The sequence below is a fragment of the Microcaecilia unicolor genome, chromosome 3 (genome assembly GCF_901765095.1).
Source record: "Microcaecilia unicolor chromosome 3, aMicUni1.1, whole genome shotgun sequence".
NCBI classification, from domain to species: domain Eukaryota; kingdom Metazoa; phylum Chordata; class Amphibia; order Gymnophiona; family Siphonopidae; genus Microcaecilia; species Microcaecilia unicolor.
The window spans coordinates 49,083,920-49,108,852 of record NC_044033.1 but is presented as its reverse complement, the minus strand read 5'-3'; the positions used below and the strand labels follow the sequence as shown (position 1 = coordinate 49,108,852).

The 24,933-nt window shown below is 43.1% G+C and overlaps 1 protein-coding gene across 1 annotated transcript in view; it reads left to right on the top strand.

The window, feature by feature from the left end:
- The window catches only part of DHX57 (DExH-box helicase 57), a 179,218-nt gene that overhangs the window by 110,895 nt on the left and 43,390 nt on the right, over window positions 1-24,933 (top strand). The window contains exon 15 of the mRNA XM_030195898.1: window positions 6,869-7,069. Coding sequence (XP_030051758.1) covers window positions 6,869-7,069 — 201 coding nt within the window. The remainder of the gene's footprint in view (window positions 1-6,868; window positions 7,070-24,933) is intronic.

The window sequence follows — 24,933 nt, the reverse complement described above, 5'->3', positions numbered from 1 at the left end:
ACTGAAATTAGGCTGATCACAGAGTCAGTGTGAAAAAAAGCAAAACACCAGATTTTTTTTCCTTTCCTACTGCCGTGAAAGGGAAACAAAACAGAAAAAGCATTTATTCTGCCATTCCACCTTGGCTTGTCTGTAACTTTTTAAGTTCATCCGTCTTAAGCCTGAGCTGTAATTCTCTCCGTAACTTTTATTGCTAGCTAGGAGGAAGGCACAAAGCAGCGATGTTCTGCCTTTCGAAGTGTCTGCAGAGAAACCCAGCTCGGCTCTTACAAAAGCAGATCCCCATGCATTTTTTCTGTCTCACTTCAGCGGTTTAAAGCATGATCTCTCATGAAAACAGGAGGGTGGTCAGCTCTTTGCATTCTTATGTAAGCTAAAAGCAAAGAGGAGGAGGATGGTCGGTCTATGGCGTAGCCAGACCTGACATTTTGGGTGGGCACTATGTATATAGGTATGTGTAGCACTTAATGATGGACTTCTAAGTAGTCTGCCCAACAGTTACATTATCCCATATCTTAAACTTGACCAGACATAAGTCTACAATAATGGCAAACATCTCAATACACATGACAGGATTCTGCAATATAATTACAGCCTTCCTCCTAGCTAGCAATAGCATATATCCTTCAAACTTTGCTATAACAAATGCCTGATTAAGTAAACTTTGAAGTCTTTTTCACTTCCTCTAGCTCTACTCTATCTCCCTTCTGATGCTGACAAAATAAAATGACCACGGTTTGGTACATATCCTTCAACTTTACATTATAATAAATATATATGCCTTATTAAGCTGTATTAATCAAACATTTAAAATTTGGAAATATACCTTTGAAGACTTCTTCCTTTTCTACCTACTATGGAATTTGTCGCATATAGAGGAGATAGCTAGAATGTTTCCTCTTTTATAGCTTTTCATAGGAAAAATGTATTTAAATTCGGGTAGCACCTCAATAATAACAACACAAAATCCGTTCACCTCCAGGTACTTTGTGAAGTAACAGAAAATCCTGCAAAGAAGCTTCTTGAGTCTATGTTGCAAACCTTAACCAATTCTGAATACAAATACCAATAACAGTACCTTTAAAAAGGCAGCAGTAAATTCACACAACAGCAATACGCATCTCATTGGAAAGGCCAGACTAGTGAGACTCCTAGATCCCCCACACAAACTACATGCCAGCAAAATCTCTCACCTGCTGGTTCACATGCAAAACACAGACCAACCCTCATCAATTATAGAATTAAGGACCAAAAATCAGAAATTGTCTTGTAGCCTTGCATCAGTCCTTCCCTTCCTTACCCCCCTATCCATCCTTGTAGTCTGGCATTGGCCTTTCCCTTCTCTATCCCACTATCCAGCCCTTCCCTTCTCTACTCTACCCCCACTATCCATTCCCATAGCCCAGCATCAGTCCTTCCCTTCCCCACCATCCATCTGATTGGTAGGCATCTGCCCCAGCCCTCCATGCATGCAGCCTAGCATTAGCCCTGTCCTACCCCCTTACCCATAACTCCCTAGTATGGCATCCCCTCACCCCACCCAGAAACCTGCCCACATTAAATATAAAGCTTTTAAATAATAATATTATTATTATTTTAACCTGGGCACTGCAGAGGATGCACTGAGAGGGAAACGACACGAGAGGAGACGAACCTGCCTGCCTGCCTCAGTGAGCACTGCTGCGCTGCCTTCACTTCCAGTTCGCCGCGACTTGAAGAGGAGAGGGAGGGCAGGGGAGGGAGGCGACATGCTGGACATGGAGGGGAGAGAGAATTGCTGGACATGGAGAGGAGGGCAGGGGAGAGAGGAGAATTGTGACTTCGGGTAAAAGATTTTGGAGCGCGGGAGCAGGAACGGAAGGGAGCAGGCACGTGAGCCGTACCTCAGGAAAAAGGTGCCGATACGCTGTACCGGCACAAAAAAAAGCACTATATGCTCATTGATAAGTCTCTGACTCTAAAATTTAGCAATTTCATTAAAGCAAAATGTATTTTCACATATCACAAACTCTTCCTATAAAAACAAACACAAAAAAGTAATCAGATTTTCACTTACCAGCTCTGTCAACACTATCTCAGCTAAACTTCCTCTTTGAACCTACTGTTGGAACCATCAGCCAATGAAATGGCTTTTAGCTGCAGATATCCCAGGTTACCTGATAATTATGCACACATCATTGCAGTCATGCCCTCCTCTCGGTGTACATGCTCAGAAAAAAAACAAAAACTTTGAACCATTTAAAGATTTTAACAATTACACTATTTATTTTTTATTTCTCCCCAGTCTCACTTGCACACCTCCCTCCAAACCTGTTCTCTTTAATTTGAATGTTCTTCACTTCAAGCTCACCCCGAATGAGAAGTTCTTCCCACACCAAAGACATATATAGCACTGGTTGTATTCTTTTAAGCAACTTCAGCAGAGCGTGCCTGCCTCAGTGAGCATTGCTGCTCTGCCTTCACTTCCAGTTCGCCACGAGGACTTGGGCAGGGAAGAGAGGAAAATCAGAACTTCAGGTAAAAGATTTTGCAAGTGAGCAGAAACTGGGTGGGCCTGAGCCAAGATTGGGTGGGCCCAGGCCCACCCGTAGCTACGCCCCTGGTCTATTCTTTTTGTTTTAAAATCTAAAACAGCTGTCATTCAGTGAAAACAGTTTTAAAAGTAAGCACAAACATTTTTGAAAGAAAAAAAATAAGAAAGAAAACAAAAATGACCATGGAACCACACACACACACATTCACATAGGAGATTGGCAAGCCATGCTGAACAAACAAAAGAGAAGATACATGGGAAAATCTGTGATCTTTATAAAGAAACTTACCAATTGTGTTCTGTAATAGTTGAAGTCTTTTATAGAGGTATCCACCAGGCCATTATAGAGGATGTTATATTAGTCCAGACAGTTTAGGATTAAGACATGAAATAAAAGCTGAAGATCCTTTTCATCAAGCAGATATTTCATAGACTGAATTGTACATGTGGGGTGTAATTTCATAAAGTTAAAGGCTGTTTTACAGGCAGAAAAGGCCTTTTATAAAATTGCCCCATGGCATACATGCATATAGGTATACATGGTGACAAGACAGTACATGCCACATCTAGGCAATTCCTCCGGATGTAGCTTGGGTACAGCAGGGGCAGAGTTGCAATGTACCCATGTATTTTGTAAAACACAGGAATACAGACATAGAGGATAATTTTATGAGGAGATTATTTACTCCATATATTTTGGGGGGTGGGGCTAGTGTTGGGCAAGACTTCTACGGTCCGTGTCCTGAAAATAGCAGATACAAATCAAGGTAAGGTATACACAAGAAGTAGCACATATGAGTTTATCTTGTTGGGCAGACTAGATGGACCATGCAGGTCTTTTTCTGCCTTCATCTACTATGTTACTATATATATATATTTAAAGTACTTAGGATTGCTATAGAAGTACAAGGAAGATGGACACTTATCCAACCAAGCTATTGCATGTTTTTTCTACTTCATTTTCTAAGGATTTATGGAAATATTTTTCACTTGGCTGATGTAAGACAGGATGTATGGATGCATGACTACACACTGTTTATATGACTTTTTTTTGTTTGTTACATTTGTACCCCGCGCTTTCCCACTCATGGCAGGCTCAATGCGGCTTACATGGGGCCATAGGCGGTCGGTGGCCCAACTGTTTGGGGAGGTTAAAGGGGGCGGGGTTAGGGGTGGAGCCAGGGGTGGAACTTAAATCCATAATTGTCTGATAACACACAGAAAAAATAAATAAAAATAAGTCATAATTAATACCTTTTTATTAAATTTAGATATTAGATATGTATCATATGTCAAAGAATAAAGTGGTTGCTCAAAGCATATACTAACCACAATCGCTCAACTGTAAAACACTATGCACAAATTTGTGCAAAAACACACTCAGAACCTTACTGTACCATAACACTAGGCAGACCCTAATACACCAATATACCATCCATATGGAAAATGCAGACCATCAACAATATGAAACAAGGGATCATAATATCACAATTCTCATGTAGAGCCACAAAACACCCTTTTAGGGTGGATAGTGTTCACAATGAGCTCCTTTTATTAACGACTATATGTAGATCCTTCAAGAGGTAGTGTGTCGTGATTTAGGCTCTAAAACCCTTTCTGATGTTTTGGTGCCACCTCAGTAAGGCCAATACACAATCTCTCCACTGCAAAACACTATACACAAACTTGTGCAAAAACACACTCATAACCTTAGCAAACCATAACAGCACTAATTCCAAGGACAGGACGAGCTACAACCTTATGCGTGGAAAGGCAGCACTGTAATTACACTGGGCTCAAAAACCTAGTGAAACAAAAAAAAAACCCAAAAAGGGCTGTAAATACTACACACTAGTAGAATACTGCACCTTGATTACACATGAAAAACACACGACACAACAGATATGAAGGCAAAACTGGAAAGTTACCTCAAGAAGTCAGACTCAGCATGCAGCAATACTAGAAAAATTGAAACTTACATACAAAATATCACAGATGCACATTTCCAAAAGCTGACATATTCCAGTTAATAAATTCTGAATAAAATACTTTTTTTTACCTTTGTTGTCTGATCATTTAGTTTTTCTATTCACTTTGGTCCCAGTGTCTTCTTTCCATTTGATATTTTTTCTCTCACCATGTCCACCATCCTCCTGTGTCCTTATGCGTCCTGTCTACCATCTGTAGCCCTAGCCCTATCCTTTCTCCAGTTTCAGCATCTGCCCTCAAAGTGTTCCGATCCAGCCCTTAAATTCAGCAATTTTCCCTCCATCCATATCCAGCATTTCTCCCATCCCCTCCATCCATGTGCATGTACTTCCTTTGTCTTTCCTTCCCTCCATCCTTGTCCAACATTTCTCCTCTGTTCCCTGCCCTCCACTCCATCCTTGCCCAGATTTCTCCTCTCTTCCCTCCCCTCCATCCATCCATCCATGTCCAGCACCTCCCTCTTTCTCTCCAACCCTTCCATCCAGTGTCATCCCTCTTTCTCTCTCCATCCTTCTACCCATTACCCTCTCCCAATCCTTCCGTCTATTGTCTCCCTCTCCTTTCATCCATTGTCTCCCTCTATATCTCCTTCCTTCTAAACAGTTCTCTCTCTTGACCCTTTTCCATTCAGCATGTCCTCTCTATCCCCATCCTTCCAGTGTCTTTCCTCTTTCCCTCCCTACCCTTACGTCCATTGTCTTTCCTCTTTCTGCCCCCTCCTTCCAGCTTTTCCCTCTTTCTCCCTCCTTTCATTCAGCATTTCTCCGTCTGACAGCTAGGGTCTCCCCCAGTTTCTCCCCAGCAGCTTCTCTCTCCTGCCCATGTCCCCTCTTTCCCCCCCCCCCCCCATCTTTCCACTAATCTCTCTCTCTCTCTGTACCCCTCTTCCATCCAGCATCTTCGCTCTGGCTCTCCCCTGCTCTTTTCCATGGCCCCTCTTTCTCTCCACATCTCTCTCTGGCTTTCCCCTGCTCTTTTCCATGTCCCTGGCTTTCCCCTACTCTCTTCCATGTCCCCTTTTTCTCTCCCCATCTCTCTCTGGCTCTCCCCTGCACTTTTCCACTTTCTCTCTCTCTCTCCTCCAGCGTCCTCATGCATCTCTCCTCTTCTCTCCTCTCCCTCATGCATCCCACCTTTCTCTTCCCTCCCCTTCTTGCTTCCATCACTCTTACGCCTTTCTCCACCCCCCCCCTTTTCCCATTCCCATGCCCTGCCATTGCTTTCTTTCCTCCCTCTTCTCCTTAGATGTGGCATTTCACATCCTCCTCTCTCCACCCCCCTTTCCCTTTGGTCGGTCTGTCTGGCATCGCTTCCCCTCCCCCCCCCCCGACTAGTGCGGTACCGTATTGCTCTCCCCCTCCGCTCCTGTCACGTCGTCTTTCAATGAGGCTTCCTGTTCCCGTAGCAGCAGCAGCATCAGCAATGATGTAAGCGCCATTGCTTTCAGCCTGCCCCGGAAGCACTCTCTGAACAGCTTCCCGCGTAGGAGGGACGCTGTCCAGAGAAGGCTTCCGGGGCAGGCTGAAAGCAGTGGCGCTTACATCATTGCTGATGCTGCTACGGAAACAGGAAGCCTCGTTGAAAGACGACGTGACAGGAGCGGAGGGGGAGAGCGGCACCGTACTAGTCGGGGGGACGGGGGGGGGTAAAGATCGGGACCGTCGCGCACCAGTCGGGGGAGGGGAATGGAGCCGGGAGGGACATGTTCACGAGCTGCACCCGCCCCGCCCTTGCTGCACTTCTGGCTGGGGAGGCTTAGCCTCCCCAAGCCTCTTATACCGGGCGCCTATGCATGGGGCAATGGAGGGTTAAGTGACTTGCCCAGAGTCACAAGGAGCTGCCTGTGCCTGAAGTGGGAATTGAACTCAGTTCCTCAGTTCCCCAGGATCAAAGTCCACCACCCTAACCACTAGGCCACTTTTACTTCCAGGCTGTAAGACAACAAAAGATGAATATCTTGAAAGAGGGTGTAGAATTTTTGTAGCAACTGTGTATAGCTCATGATTGATTTAAGAAACCTGCTGACATGTTTGCCCTTCTTAGCTATCAATTACATATCCTCATGTCTCAATAAAACATGTTTGGAATAGGGCCCTTTTTACTAAGCTGCGCTGTAGGCATGCTAGTATGCTAGTGTTTCTAGCATGCGCTAATGTTAGAGACACCCATATATTCCTATGGATGTCTCTGTTTTTAGCGTGCGCTAAAAACGCTAGCGCACCTTAGTAAACAGGGCCCATAGTATTGCATAATGATCCTTTTACTGAAGAGCTTTATATACCTCTCATGAATCTCCTGCTTGTAAGACACTTATTTTCATTTTTAGTTTAACTTTTTTCCTTGCAGGTATGACCCAAGAAAAGAAATGGAGAGTTTGGAGGATACCTGGGTCTCTCGAGCTAATGCTCTTCAGAGAAAAGGGCGAGCAGGGCGTGTAGCCTCAGGTGTGTGCTTCCATCTTTTCACCAGTCGTCATTACCAGAAGCAACTGATAGAACAGCAGCTACCTGAAATAAAAAGAGTGCCCCTGGAACAGCTGTGTCTCAGGTAAGGGGTCCTGCCACATGTACAGAATGAGGCACATGCAGCAAGATCTGTTTTACTAATCCTCATAATTGGGCCAAAGATTCTGATGTGCCCTCTTTTACTTGTATGAATTCAAAAACTGGTTGTGGGACCTCTATTTACTTATTTATTTTTGTCTGAGAAACTAAGATTGAACTTGCATATTAAACAGAGACTGGGTTGGGGTGTGATGTTTCATATTTATTTATTTATAACATTTGTATCCTACATTTTCCCACCTATTTGCAGGCTCAATGTGGCTTACATAATTCCGCAAGTGGTGATTCCCAGTTCCGGATAGGAGAAATACATAGTTGGGGCAAAGGGACAGATTAGGTTAGGTTACAAGAGGAAAGTTCGTCCTATGATAAGAGCTAAAGGTAATAGGTTAAACTTCAATCATGACAAAAAGATAGCTTGAACAATTAGGATCATTAAACTGGAAATCAAGATAATTAGCAAAACAGTTGAGATATAGAGAATACATGTTGTATAATTGCATTTTGTTAATTTGAATTTATGAGAAGTTGTTATTGTATGCTTTCTTAAATAAATAAGTTTTCAATAGTTTACGGAAGGTCATGATGTCGTGTGTTATTTTTATGGATTTTGGTAATTCATTCCAAGTTTGCGTGCATATGTAAGAGTAACATAGTAACATAGTAGATGATGGCAGAAAAAGACCTGTACGGTCCATCCAGTCTGCCCAACAAGATAACTCATATTTGCTGCTTTTTGTGTATACCCTACTTTGATTTGTACCTGTGCTCTTCAGGGCACAGACCGTATAAGTCTGCCCAGCACTATCCCCGCCTCCCAACCACCTGCCCCTCCTCCCAACCACCGGCTTTGGCACAGACCGTATAAGTCTGTCCAGCACTATCCTCACTTCCCAACCATCAGCCCTGCCTCCCAACCACCGGCTCTGGCACAGACCGTACAAGTCTGTCCAGCACTATCCTTGCCTCCCAACCACCAGCCCCGCCTCCCGATCTTGACTAAGCTCCTGAGGATCCATTCCTTCGGCAGAGGATTCCTTTATGCTTATCCCACGCATGTTTGAATTCCGTTACCGTTTTCATTTCCACCACCTCCCGCGGGAGGGCATTCCAAGCATCCACTACTCTCTCCGTGAAAAAATACTTCCTGACATTTTTCTTGAGTCTGCCCCCCTTCAATCTCCTTTCATGTCCTCTCGTTCTACCACCTTCCCATCTACGGAAAAGGTTTGTTTGCGGATTAATACCTTTCAAATATTTGAAGCTGGATGCATATGTTAATTTATATTTCAGTCCCTTACAGTTTGGGTAGTGGAGATTCAGGAATGTTCGTGATGAGCTGGTAGAGTTCCTGGTTGGTAGGTCAATAAGGTCTGACATATATCCTGGAGCCTCACCGTGGATTATCTTATGAACCAGGGTGCAAACCTTAAAAGCAATCCATTCTTTTAAAGGGAGCCAGTGTAGTTTTTCTCGTAAGGGACTAGCACTTTCATATTTCATTTTGCCAAATATGAGTCTGGCTGCTGTGTTCTGTGCAGTTTGAAGTTTTTTAATCATTTGTTCTTTGCACCCAGCATAGATGGCATTGCAGTAATCTAGTTGGCATAACACCAGTGATTGCACCAGTCTGCAGAATGCTTCTCTTGGGAAGAAAAGTTTAATTATTTTAAGTTTCCACATGGAATGGAACATTTTCTTTGTTATGATTTTCGCATGGTTTTCTAATGTAAGGTTGTGGTCAATTGTAACTCCTAAAATTTTCAAAGTATCTGAGACGGGGAGAGTAAAGCTAGGGATGTTTTACTTAGTGGGTTTGTACTTATTGTGTTGTGATGAAAGAATGTGACATTGTGTTTTCTCAGCATTGTTTTAATTTAAAAGCATCCGCCCATGAATTCATTATATGGAAGCTATCGTTTATTGCTTTAGTAATTTCTGTTGTCATGCTTAAATGGGATATAAATTGTAACATCATCTGCATAAATGAAAGGATTAAGGCCCTGGTTTGCTAATGTTTTGGCCAATGGTGTCATCATTAAATTGAAAAGGGACGGTGAAAGTGGAGATCATGTCTATGTACCGCCTATTCCTGCTGTTTACAAAATAATTGTATTTTGTCAGAGTGAGATATGGATCTAAAGAAGGGATGTTCTCATTTTTCTGAGATGTACAGGGATATCTGTACCTATGTCCACTGAGGTTTGGATCAGTATACTTAGGAGAATATGAACAAAGCTATAAGGTAATAATTTGAGGTTTACAAATTACATTTCATACATACTTTGCATTCAGCATACATTGAACAAAGGCAAGCCAGTGAGCTACTATTCTCTAGAAATAGAGCAAGCTACTTCATAGATGATTTGTACTTGGGGATTGGTTGTGTTTCATCTTTCTCTGATTCTCTGGGATCCTATATTATCCCACCAACTGCAATCTATGCCTGTGAAATATGGAATACTAGTAAAAAAGGCCCGTTTCTGACACAAATGAAACGGGCGCTAGCAAGGTTTTCCTCGGAGTGTGTATGTTTGGGAGAGTGTATGTGAGAGTGATTGTGTGAGAGACGGAGTGTGAGTGTGTGTGTGAGAGAGAGAGTGAGTCTGGGTGTGTGTGTGTTTGGGAGAGAGTGTGTGTGTGAGAATGAGAGTATGTGCAAGTGTGTATGTGAGACACAGTGTGAGAGAGAGTGTGTGTGTGTGTGTGCGTGAGAGAGAGAGTGTGTGTGAGACACAGATTCTCTGTGAGAGTGAGTGTATGAGACCAAGCGAGTGTGTAACTGACTGTGTGGCACATAGAGAGTGAATGTGATACAGTGTGAGACAGGGTGTGTGAGAGTGAGAGTCAGAAAGACATTGTATATGAGAGAGTGTGTGTGTGTGACAGAGATACCTCCCTTCCTGTGTCTCTCTGGTGTCAGGCCCCCTCCCCTCTGTCTGAGATTCCCACCACTGCACCCAAGCAATTGGTGTGCTGGAGGAGGGGGAGGGGGGGTTCAGGTTGGAAGAAGCGGGGTGCGGGGGGTTCAGGAAGCGCTACCAGATGCGAGTGAGAGAGTGTGTGTGTGTGGGGGGGGGGGTTCAGGAAGCGATGCCAGATGACTGAGTGTGTGTGTGTGGGGGGGGGAGGGCAGTGGGTTCAGGAAGCGCTGGCAGATGAGAGAGAGAGTGAGTGTGTGTGTATGGGGTTTCAGGAAGCGCTGTGAGATGAGTGAGAGAGTGTGTGTGTGGGAGGGGGGTTCAGGAAGCGCTGCCAGATGAGAGAGAGTGAGTGTCTGTGTGTGTGTGTGTACGGGGTTTCCGGAAGCGCTGGCAGATGAGAGAGAGAGAGTGTATGTGGGGGGAGGGGGGTTCAGGAAGCGCTGGCAGATGAGAGTGAGAAAGAGTGTGTGTGTGTGTGTTGGAGGGGGGTGTGTGTTGGGGGTTTCAGCTTGGAAGAGGAGGGGTGTGTGGGGGTGTCTGTAAGTGCTGCGAGATGAGTGAGTGTGTGGGTGGGGCGGTATATCAAGTGTTTCCACATGAGAGTGTGTGTGTGTGGTGGGGGGCTTCAGGAGGCGCTGCCAGATGAGCGAGAGTATGTGTGTGTGTGTGTGGGGGGGGGGGGGGGGTTCAGGAAGCGGTGCGATATGAGAGACTGAGTGTGTGTGTGTGTGTGTGTGTGTGGTGGGGGGGGGTTGCCACATGAGTGAGTGAGTGTGTATGTGGGGGGCAGGGATTTCAGGAAGCGCTGCCAGATGAGAGAGAGAGAGACACTGAGTGTGTGTGTGTTGGGGGGGGGGGGGGCGTTGAAGTGTGGCCAAATGAGAGTGAGTGTGTGTGTTTGGGGGGGGGGGGGGGTCAGGAAACACAGCCAGATGAGTGAGTGTGGGGGGGGCAGGGGTTTCAGGAAGCGCTGGCAGATGAGTGTGTGTGTGTGTTGGGGGGGGGAGGGCGTTGAGGAAGTGTGGCCAAATGAGAGTGAGTGAGTAAGTGTGTGGGGGGGGGGGGGTAAGGAAGCGGTGCCAGATGAGGATGAGTGTGTGTGTGTGTTGTATGGTTCAGTTTTTGGGGGGGGAGGGAGTAAGGAAGGGAGGGAGGGAGGAAGGAAGGAAGGAAGGGAGGGAGGAAGGATGGAAGGAAGGATCATATGTGATACTTTTTGTGTATACCCTACTTTGATTTGTACCTGTGTTCTTCAGGGCACAGACCGTATAAGTCTGCCCAGCACTATCCCCGCCTCCCAACCACCAGCCCCGCCTCCTAACTTATGTTTTTTTCCACAGCACCTGTTTGAGGGTGGAGTGGCCATTTTGGTTAATACGGCTATACCATGCATGGAGTGTGCAGTGACGCTTGTGGTCAGTGGGTAATTTTTCACTGCTCCCTTTATGGCACTTCTTATGTTTTTGTTTCATTATGTGTTCCAGTTTTGCGGGATAGCTCTTTTTCCCAACGTTGCTGAAGACTCTATTGAAATTCCTCAATGTGGCAGTGATAGTTGGAAATGATTTCAATTCAGTTGCAGATCCACAGTTTGATAGGAAAACAACTGCACCGAGGCGTGGTTTTATGCCTATCTGGGGGAGTGGGTGGTGTGCTATGTACAGGACTGAATTTGCTTGATATCTGTCAAGCATTACACCCTTACACCCTGGGGATCGCACTTTCACCCATATTTCTAGAGCACACATCAGAGAGCCGCTTGAACTATATTCTTTTATCAGAGGCCCTATTTCCAGCGATGGAACATGCTGAAATCGTGACAGTGGGCATATCAGATTATGCTTTGGTTCACTTGAACTTAAGAGCTGCTTGAATATGTATTTGTCCTTTGTGGTGCATGCCATTGTATTTAAAGGATGATTCAAATTTTCGAGCCGCTGTAATGCAGAATATGCTGCCAAGCCTGGTTTGCTTTAATTTCATATATGTCCTCCAGATTTAAGTTCCCAGAATTCTGATGCTCCAGAAACAACTTAGACAGGCACAGTGGGCTTTGGCACATAATTTGACAAAGGAGAATAGGGAGCAATTTATGTAGATCTAGTTTGCTCTTAATTCACTACTACATCATTGTACCATAAACAGCCAGCAGCACTCTCGCCATCAATTCTTTTCGTTATGGAAACTGCATGGGCACTTGTTTGGCCCATACGGTTCGCACAGAAGCGGGACCACGCTTTGTTTCTGTATTACAGGACCCAGTGGGCAAGGAGACTTCCGATATTCACTATATAACAAACTTATTTGGTAATTATTGTAGAACACTTTACACTGCTGAGACCCAATTAGTGGACACAGACTTTACCTTCTTGAATACATTACCTCTCCCGCATCTATCTGATGCAGATCTGGATGATTTAAATGCACCAGTATATGTGGGAGCGGTTCAGTTTGCTATCAGGACATCTGCTCCATTACAAATACCAGGCCCCAATGGCTTTCCCCATAAATTTTTTTTTAAGATCTTGAATTTGTAATTGTTATTGATACTATTGGCAGTGTATAATGAGTCTTTACAATTCTGGGGTTTTCCTTGCACTATACGAGGTGCTACTGTAATTCCATTTTTGAAATCAGACCCGTGTCTTACTAGTTTGTACAGACCCATTTCTCTACTTAATATAGATATTGCATGAAAAAATTTTAGGGACCCGCTTATCCACTATTCTCCCTTTTTGATAGCTTCCCACCAAGTGGGCTTCATTAAGGGACATAATGCAGTGAGTAATGTCCGCAGGCTGCTGGGTGCAATTTCTGCTGTTCAGACGGGAGATGGATGCTCTTCTGGTGAATTTTTGACATCAAAAAGACATTTCACTACATTTCTTGGTCTTACTTATGGGCTGTTTTACACTAATTTGGTTTGGAACGGCATTTTCTAGCAATGATACGATTATTGTGAACCCTGGGCACAAGCAGGGGCGTGGCCAGACCTCGGCGGGAGGGGGGTCCAGAGCTCTAGGTAGGGGGGCACAGTTTAGCCCGCCGCCGACCCTCCCTCCGCCACTTTCGACCCCCCACTGCTGCTGACCCTCCCCCGCCGCTTTGACCCCTCCCACCACTGACCCTCACCCACCACTGCTGCCAGGTACCTTTGCTGGCGGGGGTTCCCAACCCCCGCCAGCCAAATTTTTATTCAGTGCCGGTCTCCGGCGCGTTTGCTGATCTGTTTCTGTGAGTCAGAAACAGCAAACGCGCTGGAGACTGGCGCTGAAGAAGAATTCGGCTGGCGGGGGGTTGGGGATCCTCGCCAGCAAAGATACCTGGCAGCGGGAGAGGGTCGGCGGTGGGGGGAGTTGAAAGTAGAGGGGGCCAGATAATTCCCTTAATGAATAATCCTTAATGAAACAAATCACTCCTTATACCGTCCAAATGCTTTAAACACCCCTCACACGACCTTACCTAACACCTTCTATCTTATTCCTCTTCTACCTCCAGATTATTACCGACTGTATCTAAGATTATGTAATGACTTTTTCATATTAACACCCTGTAAGCCACATTGAGCCTGCAAAAAGGTGGGATAATGTGGGGTACAAATGCAATAAATAAATAAATAAATGTAATGTAAAGTTGAAAGTGCCATGGTGAGGCTTGATGGAGGAAAAGGAAGCACACAGATATTAGACCTGTGGGTGTGGTGGTTGGCTGAAGGGATGAAGGGAAGGGAAAGGTGCTTTTGCTCAGTGGTGTTGGTACTGTGGCGGGGGGGGGCGCTGGAGGGGGGGAGAGAGGTGCTGGACCTGCATAGGGGGGCTGGAGAGGGAAGAGAGGTACTGGACCTGCAAGGAGGGGGTGGTTGCAGGGAAGGGAGAGAGATGCCAGATTAAGGGGACGAAAGGGGGGGGCTGGAGGGAAGGTTAGAGAGGTGCCACACCAAGGGAATGAAGGGGGGCTGGAGGGAAGGGCAGAGAGGTGCTGTACCAAGGGGATAAATGAAGGGGGGGCTGGAGGGAAGGGCAGAGAGGTGCTGTACCAAGGGGATAAATGAAGGGGGGGCTGGAGGGAAGGGTAGAGAGGTGCCATATCAAGGGGATAAAGTAAGGGGTAGAGTAAAGGGAAAGATGTGTTGGACCAAGGGAATGAAGGGAGAGGGGGTGAAATGCTGAACCCACAGTAGGAGAAAGAACCAGATGCTAGAGAGGGAGAGAAGCTGGATGGAGTGGGGTCAGAGAGAAGAGGGACACATTGATCTGGGGGAGGGAGGGAGAGGGGAGAAACTGGACACAGGGTAGTATATAGAAACAAAGGGGAGAGGATGGGTATTGGGGGAGAATAGGGACTGAGACACCAAGGGGAGATGTCCCTCTGTGGTCCTATGCCATCCCCATACAGCAATACCTGGCACCGGGGAAGGGAAGGAATATGGAAAAGAGAGACAATGCTGGATACTGGAGGGAGGTATATAGACCTAGAGAGGAGATACTAGATATGGGGGAGAATAGGAGCATAGAAGGGAGATGCTGAACATGGGGGGGGGGGGGGGGCATAGGGACACAGAGGGGTGATGATGAATATGAGGATATGAACATGGGATATGCTGGACAAGGAAAGATAGGGACATAGATGGACGATGGATGGTAGACAAGGAGAAGAAATGTCAAATGGACAGAAGACCCTGATGAGTGAGTTAAGTGAAGACAGAGGGAAGCAGGAACCAGAGACTTGGACCAATATGATTTGAAAAATAAAATGACCAGACAACAAAAAAGGTTAAAAAAAAATAATTATATTTTCTATTTTTATGAACAGAATATGTCAGATTTGGAATGAGTGCCTGCTGTAGTTGTCCAATACTTAACAAAATGGAGATATGGTCTGGGATAGGAACCAGCCTCTGGGAAGGGGGGGAGGGTAATGAGGGGCTTAGTTATTTAGCTATTTTAGGGGGGGGGGGGACGATTAAATTTCTTATTGGTTAGCTTGTTACTTAGTTTCAGTACTGTGCCTCTGTATTAGTTATAGTTGGAATTCAACTTGTATTTCCCTGTATACAGATATTTGTAATATATTTTGTTTGTGCGTTTCTCTTGTTCAATAAAAATACAATGGAAAAAAAAAAAGGAATGTACATCTTGCCAGAGCTGGTGTTAGACGTGGCTGGTGCCCAGCGCAGAAATTTGGGAAGGGATCCCAAAGCCTATTACTAGGCTGTGCTGTAGTCAGCTTCCGTCAGGCTTGGGTCTCTCTCTGGCGAGGGAGCCAAGGACAGTTGCAGCCCCCTAACGCCATCCCTGGCAAGTGCTATCTTTATATTTTGCATAGGAATGGCTGCCTTTCTTTCTAGTTTCTCTGATGCTATACTACAAGCAAGGTCTGGCTTCTTGGGGTTTTGGTTTAATTTCTGTTACTAGTTTGTGGTCACTTATTCTGTATTTGGCATTTGTGTTCCATGTGTGACCTAGGTATACTGTTAGCATGAAGTTCTTCTGTAGCATTCTGTAATTTGGTTTGTTCAGTTTTCCTGATTAAATGTTGATATTTTAGGAATGCATTGCCCCCCCCCCCCCCCAATTGCAGGGCTGGCTACGCCTGGAGAGAGATCCCGTTGTTAAAAATTTCCTTTCACACATGTACACCAGTAGGCTTTTAAAGTGTATGTGAACATCTGTTTGCTTTTGGAGCTGGTTCTGGGAGCTTGACACATAGGCATCCATATTGCGTTTATGAAATCAGGGCCTTAAAGATGAATTGCCCAAATGAATCATAAAAGAAAAAAATAAATTCTCTGGAGACTTTGGATATATGTGTCTTGACTGTCAATGTAAATCCCACCTGTTGGTAAATACCTGGATTGGGAGCAGGAATAAATATGATGAGAATTTCCTTTATTGGGTTGTTAACATTTAATAGAGACAATCCTGAATACTTTTTCACCTTCCCAAGCTCCTCTCCTCTCTTTTTGTCTTTCTCCTTTATTTCTCCTTTACCCTTCGTCAGAGAGTGGGACATGTTTTACCATGTGTAGTCTCTACTACAACTAGTTAAATCTAGCAACCCTGCAGTTGTTCGATATTGCACTGTTCAAAGCAAACCTGCTGCTGCTCTTTGATTCTCCAGTCAGGAGTAGTTTGCATTGCGCTTTTTCATATTCAGACTTAGAGGAGCTGAGGCAGTCAGAGAGGTATATAGACGGGACCTACAGGGACATAGTAGAGCAGATTTCTCCCCATTTGGTAGCCTCTGTTCTGTCTTGGAGGAGAAAGGTAATCTACAAAGAAGAGTGTTGCCTTGGTGTGACAGGAAGGGATCCTATAGTTAGGACTGACACTCAAGGTGATGCAAAATTCTTTTTACACCAAGGATGTATCTCCAGAAGCAAGTGTCCCAGAAGAAAAGGTTAGGATGGCCATTGTAATTGGCAATTAAGTCATTAGGAATATAGATAGCCATGTGGCTGGTGGGCATGAGGAGTGCTTGGTGATTTGCCTTTCTGGTGCCAAGGTGGCTGACTTCATTAGGAACCTAGATAGGATTTTACGGAAGGAGCTATTTCTCTTGGTGCATATGGTACCAATTTATTTTATTATTTATTTATTAGGATTTATTTAGCACCTTTTTGAAGTTACTCACTCAAGGCAGTGTACAGTAAGAATAGATCAAATATGAGCAACAGGCAATTACAGCAGTAAAAATATTAAAATAACAATACAAAGTATGGCATGGTATACTACTTACAATGTCAACACAATACGTAATAGAAAATTTTAATTGAAAGTAAAGGGTAAAACAAAGATAGAACATATAGATAGGTAAGAGAGTAAGAAGAATTAGAAAGTAAGGTGACTTATTTAAAGAAAGTTGCACATTAGGTCAGAGAGATGGTTAAATATTAGCTAAGGTAGGAGTGGATAAACCAATGATGTAGGACAGTGCAGGAAAGATGTTCTGGAACACAAATTTAGGCTTTTAGAGGGCAGTCAAAATATAGAACCTCTAGGACTGCCTTCTTAGAAATGCTCCCCATTTCACACACAGGATCAAAGAGTATCAGTTCGTGTGTGAGACAATGGTACAGGGAGGAGGAATTTAAATTTGTTATGAATTGGGAGAGCCTGTTCTGAAAGGGTGCACCCAGAGTGCTGGTGCTCAGAAATATATGATTCAGAGTAACTTTTTTTTCAAAAGATACTGGCAAAATGGGCAATTCATAATAAAAACTGAAGTAGCTGAAAGAGTATGTAAATAAAGACTAGAAAGAGATAAATGATTCCAAATCACCCCATCAACTGCCACACAGGTAGTAACATATATATATATATATATATATATATATATTATTTTTAACTGTCTGACTCTGAATGCCAAAAGTTGAAGAAACAACATGGGAGAGGTAGAATGTATGGCAGTAAATGAAGAGATAGATGTAAAAGGAAGATAAACAATATGACAATGTGAATACCAGTCGACAAGTTATATTGTTATTTATTTATTGCATTTGTACCCCACATTTTCCCACCTATTTGCAGGCTCAATGTGGCTTACATAGTACCGTCAAAGGCGTTTGCCCAGTCGGTGGATAACAAATACAAAGTTGTATAGTGATTGTATGAGGTATAAGTGGAGGGTCGGAATGGATGAAGATTGCGTGATGTCCTGTTCGATCATAGTCATGCTGTGTTGGTAGGTGAAGAGGTTACGTGGGGTCGTTGGGGTAGGCCTTTTTGAAGAGGTAGGTTTTTAGTGATTTCCTGAAGTTCAAGTGGTCGTGGATTGTTTTCACAGCTTTTGGGAGCCCATTCCATAGTTGTGTGCTTATGTAGGAGAAGCCGGCTGCGTAAGTTGTTTTGTATTTCAGTCCTTTGCAATTTGGGTAGTGTAGGTTTAGGTAGGATCTTGACGATCTGACTTTGTTTCTTATTTCTTATTCTTATCAAAATGATAGACTTGTTGGCGAGTGGTGTTATGAAAGTAATTTTATAACAAGTTGACTAGGGGGCTTATTTTGTAAAGGTACATATTGCACGGCACAGATGAGCCGAAGCACAGTCCTGCACCTCATATCTGGGAGGCTCATTGACAGCTGACAGGATGTCTGTTCACGTGGTCTTGCTACCTAATCAGTCCAAGGTGAGCCCCAGTGTGAATCCAGCTCCCTCCTGTCTTTTATTCTTGTGAAAACAGCTGTATCCTTGGCTAGTTGGCCCCGAGCCATTCCTTGCATCCTTCACATACTAGATGTATTCAAAGTTGTTCATCACATGTCAAGTTTATCTCTAGTGCATGGCTGCTTTTATTTCCCCTTCACATACCTTCATGTTTATACTAAGTTCTCACATAGGCTACTCAGTAAGGAGTCCTTTTACTAAAGTGTGCAAATGGATTTAGCGTGCTAGTGATTAATGTGCGCTAAATAAGTCACCCATAGGAATATGATCCCACGATGGAGCAATGTAAGCCACATTGAGCCTGCAAATGTGTGGGAAAATGTGGGATACAAATGCATTAAATAAATAATAGACATCTTAGCATTTAGGACTCTAATCATTAGTGCATGCTAAATCCATTAGCGCACTTTAGTAAAAGACCCTTTAAAATTCCATAAAGGGTATAGGGCGACTTCCCTATGAGGAATGGCTAAAGTGGCTAGGGCTTTTCAGCTTGGAGAAGAGATGGCTGAGGAAGATAAAGGTCTATAAAATAGTGAGTGGATTAGAACAGGGTAGATATGAATTACTCTTTCCAAAAATACTAGGACTAGGGGGCACGCAATGAAGCTACTAAGTAGTACATTTTTTTTTAATTGAGAAAGTATTTCTTTACGCAACATGTAATTAAACTCAGGAATGCATTGACAGAGAATGTGGTAAAAACAGTTCGCTTAGCAAGGTTTTAAAAAGGTTATTTCCTAAAAGGGAAATGGGACTTGATATACCGCCTTTCTGAGGTTTTTGCAACTACATTCAAAGCGGTTTATTATTATTATTTATTGCACTTGTATCCCACATTTTCCCACCTATTTGCAGGCTCAATGTGGCTTACAGAGACCTGTTATGGCAGCGCCATTCCAGGGTAAAAGATACAATTGGTGTTGCAAAAAGATTAAGGCTGAAAGAAAAGAGCTGAGCTTCAGTTATAGAGAGAAGACTTTCCGAGTAAGGGTGGGTGTTGAAGTGTTTTAGTTAAGCTAGGGATTCTCATGGTAGGCCTTGTTGAAGAGAGAGGTTTTCAGAGATTTGTGAAAGTTAGTTATTTCGTTGATTATTTTCAAGTTTGTTGGTAGGGCATTCCACAGCTGTGTGCTCATGTAAGAAAAGCTACATGCATGTGTTAGTCTGTATTTTAATCCTTTACAGCTGGGGAAGTGCAGATTAAGAAATGTGCGGACACATCTTTTAGCATTTCTGGGAGGTAGTACATATATTCAGGTACTTATTTTGTACCAGGGGCAATGGAGGGTTAAGTGACTTGCCCAGAGTCACAAGGAGCTACAGTGGGAATCGAACTTAGTTCCCCAGGATCAAAGTCGACTGCACTAACCACTAGGCTAAAGTCCATAAGCCATTATGAAGATGGACTTCGGAAAATCCACTGCTTATTTCTAGGGTAAGCAGCATCAAATCTGTTTTACAGTTCTAGGATCTTGCCAGGTACTTATGACTTGGATTGGCCACTGTTGGAATCAGGATACTAAGCATGATGGACTTTCGGTCTGTCCCAGTATGGCAACGCTTATATTCATTGTGAAAAAAGGACCATACCATTTTTTCTGTCACACAGGGAGAGTATTGGAGTAGCGTAATGGTTAGAGCAGAGGGCTGAGAATCAGAGAAGCAAGGGTTCAAATTCTACTTCTTGTGATCTTGGCTAAGTCACTTAGGGGGGTCTTATACTAAAGATTAGCTTGAGTTATCTGCAGCAGGGCCCATTTTATTCCTATGGGCCCTGCTGCAGATAACTCAAGCTAACCTTAAGTAAAATGCAGGATTCAGGGGGTTTTTGTAATAAAGCAGATATGAAGAGAAAGTAGTTGTCTGGAGCACACTTTAGAACTTGATTATATGTGAGTGCTCTGGTTGAAAAAGAATTATCCCCTTTTGTGTTACTCTATATAAATACAATTTAAAATTTACTTAATGACTATATATGTGTGAAAATCTAATATAATAAAACTCACCCTCAACGTTCTGAGGACACGGACTTCACTTCCGTATATAAAACACAACCTCAACGTTCTGAGGACACTGACGTCACTTCCGTAATGAAGGGTTCGTGGTGGTGAAGCCACCATAAGCACCATGTCGCTGGGCCCTGCGCTCGCATCAAACGTGATGACGTCGAAGGCGGAGCAATGGCGTCACGCATCGAGGGCGGGGCAATGGCGTTAGTGGCTTCACAACCAAGAAGCTGATGAAGTTGCGTTCACGGGGTGCGGACCTATGGCGTCAGTGGCTTCAGAACGACGAACCGGTGGGTAGGGAGGGAGGGGGTGTTGGGGAGGAAATCCTTGCTAGCGCCTGTTTCATTTGATCCAGAAACGGGCCTTTTTTACTAGTCTTCAATATCAGCAGGAAAAGCAAAAGTAGGTCACACATTTCCAAAAGGAATTCCCTGTTTCGCTAGTCACTGCTTCAGTGGATGACTAAAGCTGCTTTCATAACAGCTTTCAAAATGACTGCAGACGGAAACAAACACAATTATTTAAAAGTTCAACTGCATGATGTCACTTCCCCAACCCACACCTAAGCAAGCAATATTATCCCAGGTAGAGCAAAATTACAAACAGTGTTTCATCATTTCTACAAAATCCTTCTTAATTTTTAAAAAATGCTTTCTTCTCTATAGCCACATTTAACACCGCATTTAACATCTACTGTGTTGTGCAAAAAACCTTGAAAACTACGTATGACCACCTACACTTCCGGAGAACACTAAAAACTTATCTTTTTAAAAAGGCATACCCTACCAACCCAGTATAAATGCCTAATCTCTGCAACTTAACAAAACTAAAATACGGAATGGACATAACACAATTTTTCCATTGTACGATTCCATTATGTGGCTGTACCACATGAACTTTATCTTATCTCAACATCACTCTGTATTTGTTTACACCGGAGTCTGCAAATGCATCTCCGGTACTATGTAAGCCACATTGAGCCTGCAAATAGGTGGGAAAATGTGGGATACAAATGTAACAAATAAATAAATGAAAATCCTTCTTCGTTTTTGTGTTCCCACTCTGTTCCACACCTCAGCTTGGCACAACCGTTCACATAGGTTCCAATTCCTTGTGTATGGAATCAAAATGCCAAAATTCCAAAAACATGGGTGAACAGACTATAGTTTGAAATATTTCTTTGTAGACTTAAGCAACCTAGAGGTTCTAGAAATATATTTAGTTAAAAAAAAGTTATGCAGATGGATGGCTCCTTCTTCGTAGTACAGTTTAAAAGGTTCTCTCTCTGATTGTACAAAGCCTGCTTTGCTGCATGCTTTACTAGTTTCTGTGGAAAACCTCGGGCTTGCAACTTGACAGACAGATCAGGAATCTTTTGTTTATACTCTTCAGTAGTGCTACAGATCTACCAATACCTGAAAAACAGAGAATGGTATATTCTTGAATGAAAAGAATGCATGCTAGAAAAATTCAACAATGTATTGCGATCCATAGGTTTATAAAAAAACATTTACCTTTGCCCTGGGCATTTGTCACTTTAACATACAAAAAGGAAATCACTGATGTGTTCCACTGAACCTCTAATTGAAGAGTAGTATGACACGAGTTTAAGTACCCCACATATTCTTGCAACTGTTTTATCAAGCCCCTCCAGATCAAAAATATATCTATGAAACTCCTCTAACAAACCACATTGTGATAAAAAATTGATTGATTGATTGATTACATTTGTATCCCACATTTTCTCGCATAGCAGTAGGCTCAATATGCTTACAGGTTCCGGAGAGGAGAGTACCAACTCCGGGAATATATACAGAGTGGAAAATAGACTAACAGTAGGTGCAAAGAAGCTGATAAGATTCCGGAAAAGAGAATACAACTCTGGGACGAATATATAGTAGCATATAGAGAGAAGTAATCCCAATGAGGCTGATAAGTCTCCGGGGATGGGACTACAGCTTCTAGTGAGCAATACAGAGTAGGATAAGGGTAGAAGTACACTTAATTATAACTGGAGTGGTAAAATTCATACAGTTTGAGGTAATATGATTATGTGGAAGGGGTATTGTTCATTTCTTAGTTCGATAGATGTGATGAATTGTTCATGAATTAGTTCGGGTCTGCTGGGTAGGCTTTCCGGAAGAGGTGAGTCTTGAGGTCTTTTTGGATGCATATGTTGATTTGTATTTTAGTCCTTTACAGTTTGGGTAATGCAGGTTTAGAAATGTTCTTGATGATTCGATGATGTTTCTAGTTGGTAAGTCAATAAGTTCAGCCATGTAGGTTGGGGCCAGGCCATGGATTATTTTGTGGACCAGAGTGCAAATTTTGAAAGCTATTCATTCCTTGATTGGTAGCCAGTGCAATATTTCGCGTAGGGGTTTAGCACTTTCGACTCTTGTCTTTCTGAAAATGAGTCTAGCTGCCGTGTTCTGCGCAGTCTGGAGTTTCCTTAAGATCTGTTCTTTGCATCCCGCATATACAGCGTTACAGTAGTCAACTTGTGATAGTACCATTGTTTGAATTATGTTACGGGAAGTTTCCCTTAGGAAGAATTGTTTGATTCATTTGAGTTTCCACATTGCATGGAACATTTTCTTCGTGGTGGCAGAGGCTTGGCTCTCCAGGGTTAGGTTGGTGTCAATAGTAATTCCAAGGATCTTCAGTTTGTCCGATATTGGGAGAGTATGTTCCAGGGTTTTTAAGGATGAAGGAAGGTTTGTTTTGTGGTGAGAAGAGAGAATAAGGCAGTGAGTTTTTTCCTTTTTGAGTTTGAATGCCAATGCCCAGGCATCCATTAAGCTTAAACTAGTCTTTATTGCAACAGTGATTTCTGTTGGATTAGAGTTGAACGGTATGTAAATGGTGTCGTCATCCACATACAGAAAAGGATTAAGATTTTGCTTGTGTAGGGCATGAGCAAGGGGGATCATCATCAGATTAAATAATATGTGTGAGAGAGGTGAACCCTGGGGTACTCCACAGTCGGTACTCCATGATGGTGATAGGTTTGAGTTTGCTTTTACTTGATAAGATCTCGTGGTTAGGAAACTCTTGATCCATTTGAGTATATTTCCTCCTATGCCTATCTTGTTGAGTATTCTTAATAGTATATAGTGGTCAACTATATCGAATGCGCTTGACAAGTCGAATTGCAAGAGAAGTATGTTTTTACCTAATGCGACTTCCTTTTTGAACTTGGCTAGGAGAGTTACCAGGACAGTTTCCGTACCGTGGAGGGATCTGAAGCCCGACTGTGATTCATGAAGGATTGAGAAATTGTCGATGTATTCAGTAAGTTGTTTAGCTTCAAAGCTTTACATCAGTTTGGTTGTAAGTGCAATGGATGCCACAGGTTGGTAATTGGTGATATCGTTAGTTTTCTTTTTGGTGTCTTTTGGTAATGGTGTGAGTAGTATATTACCTTTGTCTTTGGGGAATATGCCATGCTGGAACAAGAAGTTGAGGTGGGAGGTAAGTTCAGTGATGAATCGAGCGGGGGTGGGGGGTTCATTAGATAATTGGGGCATGTGTCCAATTGACAGTAGGCTGTAGAGAGCTTATTGGTTGTTAGTGCTATTGTTTCTTGTGTGGTCTGGGCGAAATTTGTCCAAGTTCGGTCAGGTGTAGTTCTGTGACATATTTTTGCGTAGATCGACAGTTTTGCCTTTGAAGCAGTTAGCAAGTTTGTCTGCTGTTGGGATTCATGATTTTGTTGAGGACACTGGTTTTGTGCCTAGTAATTTATCCAGTAGCTTGTATAACTTTTTCATGTCTTTGTAGTCAGAACCTAGTTGTTCATTATAGTAGTTCCTTTTGGATTTTTTTATTTCATATTTGTATTTTCTATGTGATTCTTTCCAAGTGTTTAGATTTTGATCGTTTTTGTTTTTTCTCTAGGCTCATTCGAGTTGTCTTAGATTTTAATTGTTTCACATTTTTGTTGAACCATGGGGTCTTGTTTGGTTTGTGAGTGGTTTTTGTTCGTAAAGGATCTAATTCATTTAGAACGGTGATACATCTCGATTCCCAATCTGCAAGATAGTTGATGGAATCAGATGAAATAGACCAATTGTTGTCGTAAATTGATTGTCAAAATGCAGTTGTGTCCACTTTACCTCTGGTTTGGTAAGATTTTTTTTTCATCAGCTTTGAGATGCCCATTCTTCAGCCAATGTAGAGTCAGATTTAATTTGAAGTGATCTGACCATGGAATTTCCATCCATTTGTGGTCAATGATTTTAATGATTTGGTCTGATGCGAATTTATGGGTTAGCAGGTCAAGTGTGTGGCCTTTTCTGTGGGTGGCATTCGGATGTGATTGATTCAGCAGTGGTTTCTAAAGTGAGATGGGATCTGTAGATAATGGCAATGCCTCCGCCTCTTTTACCTATTCTGGTCCAGTGTGTAATGTTGTATCCTGGAGGGCAAAGGTCCAGTATTATGGGATCTTTTTTGTCATGGATCCAAGTTTCGCTGATGAAGAATAAATCTAAGGTTTCTGATGTGATCCAATATTTTATAATTTCTGTTTTGTTTACTGTTGATCTGGCATTGATGTAACCTATTTGAATTGTAAGGTATGGATCTTCCGTAATGGTGGAAGTGGGAACCTTTATTAGTTGTCGTTTGTAAGTCGATTTGGATTTATTAATTACAAGTGTAAACACATCTTTCCTCAAAAAAAAAAAGACATAAACAAATTGGCTATGGTGAGAGCAAAAGCTGCCCCCATAGCTACTC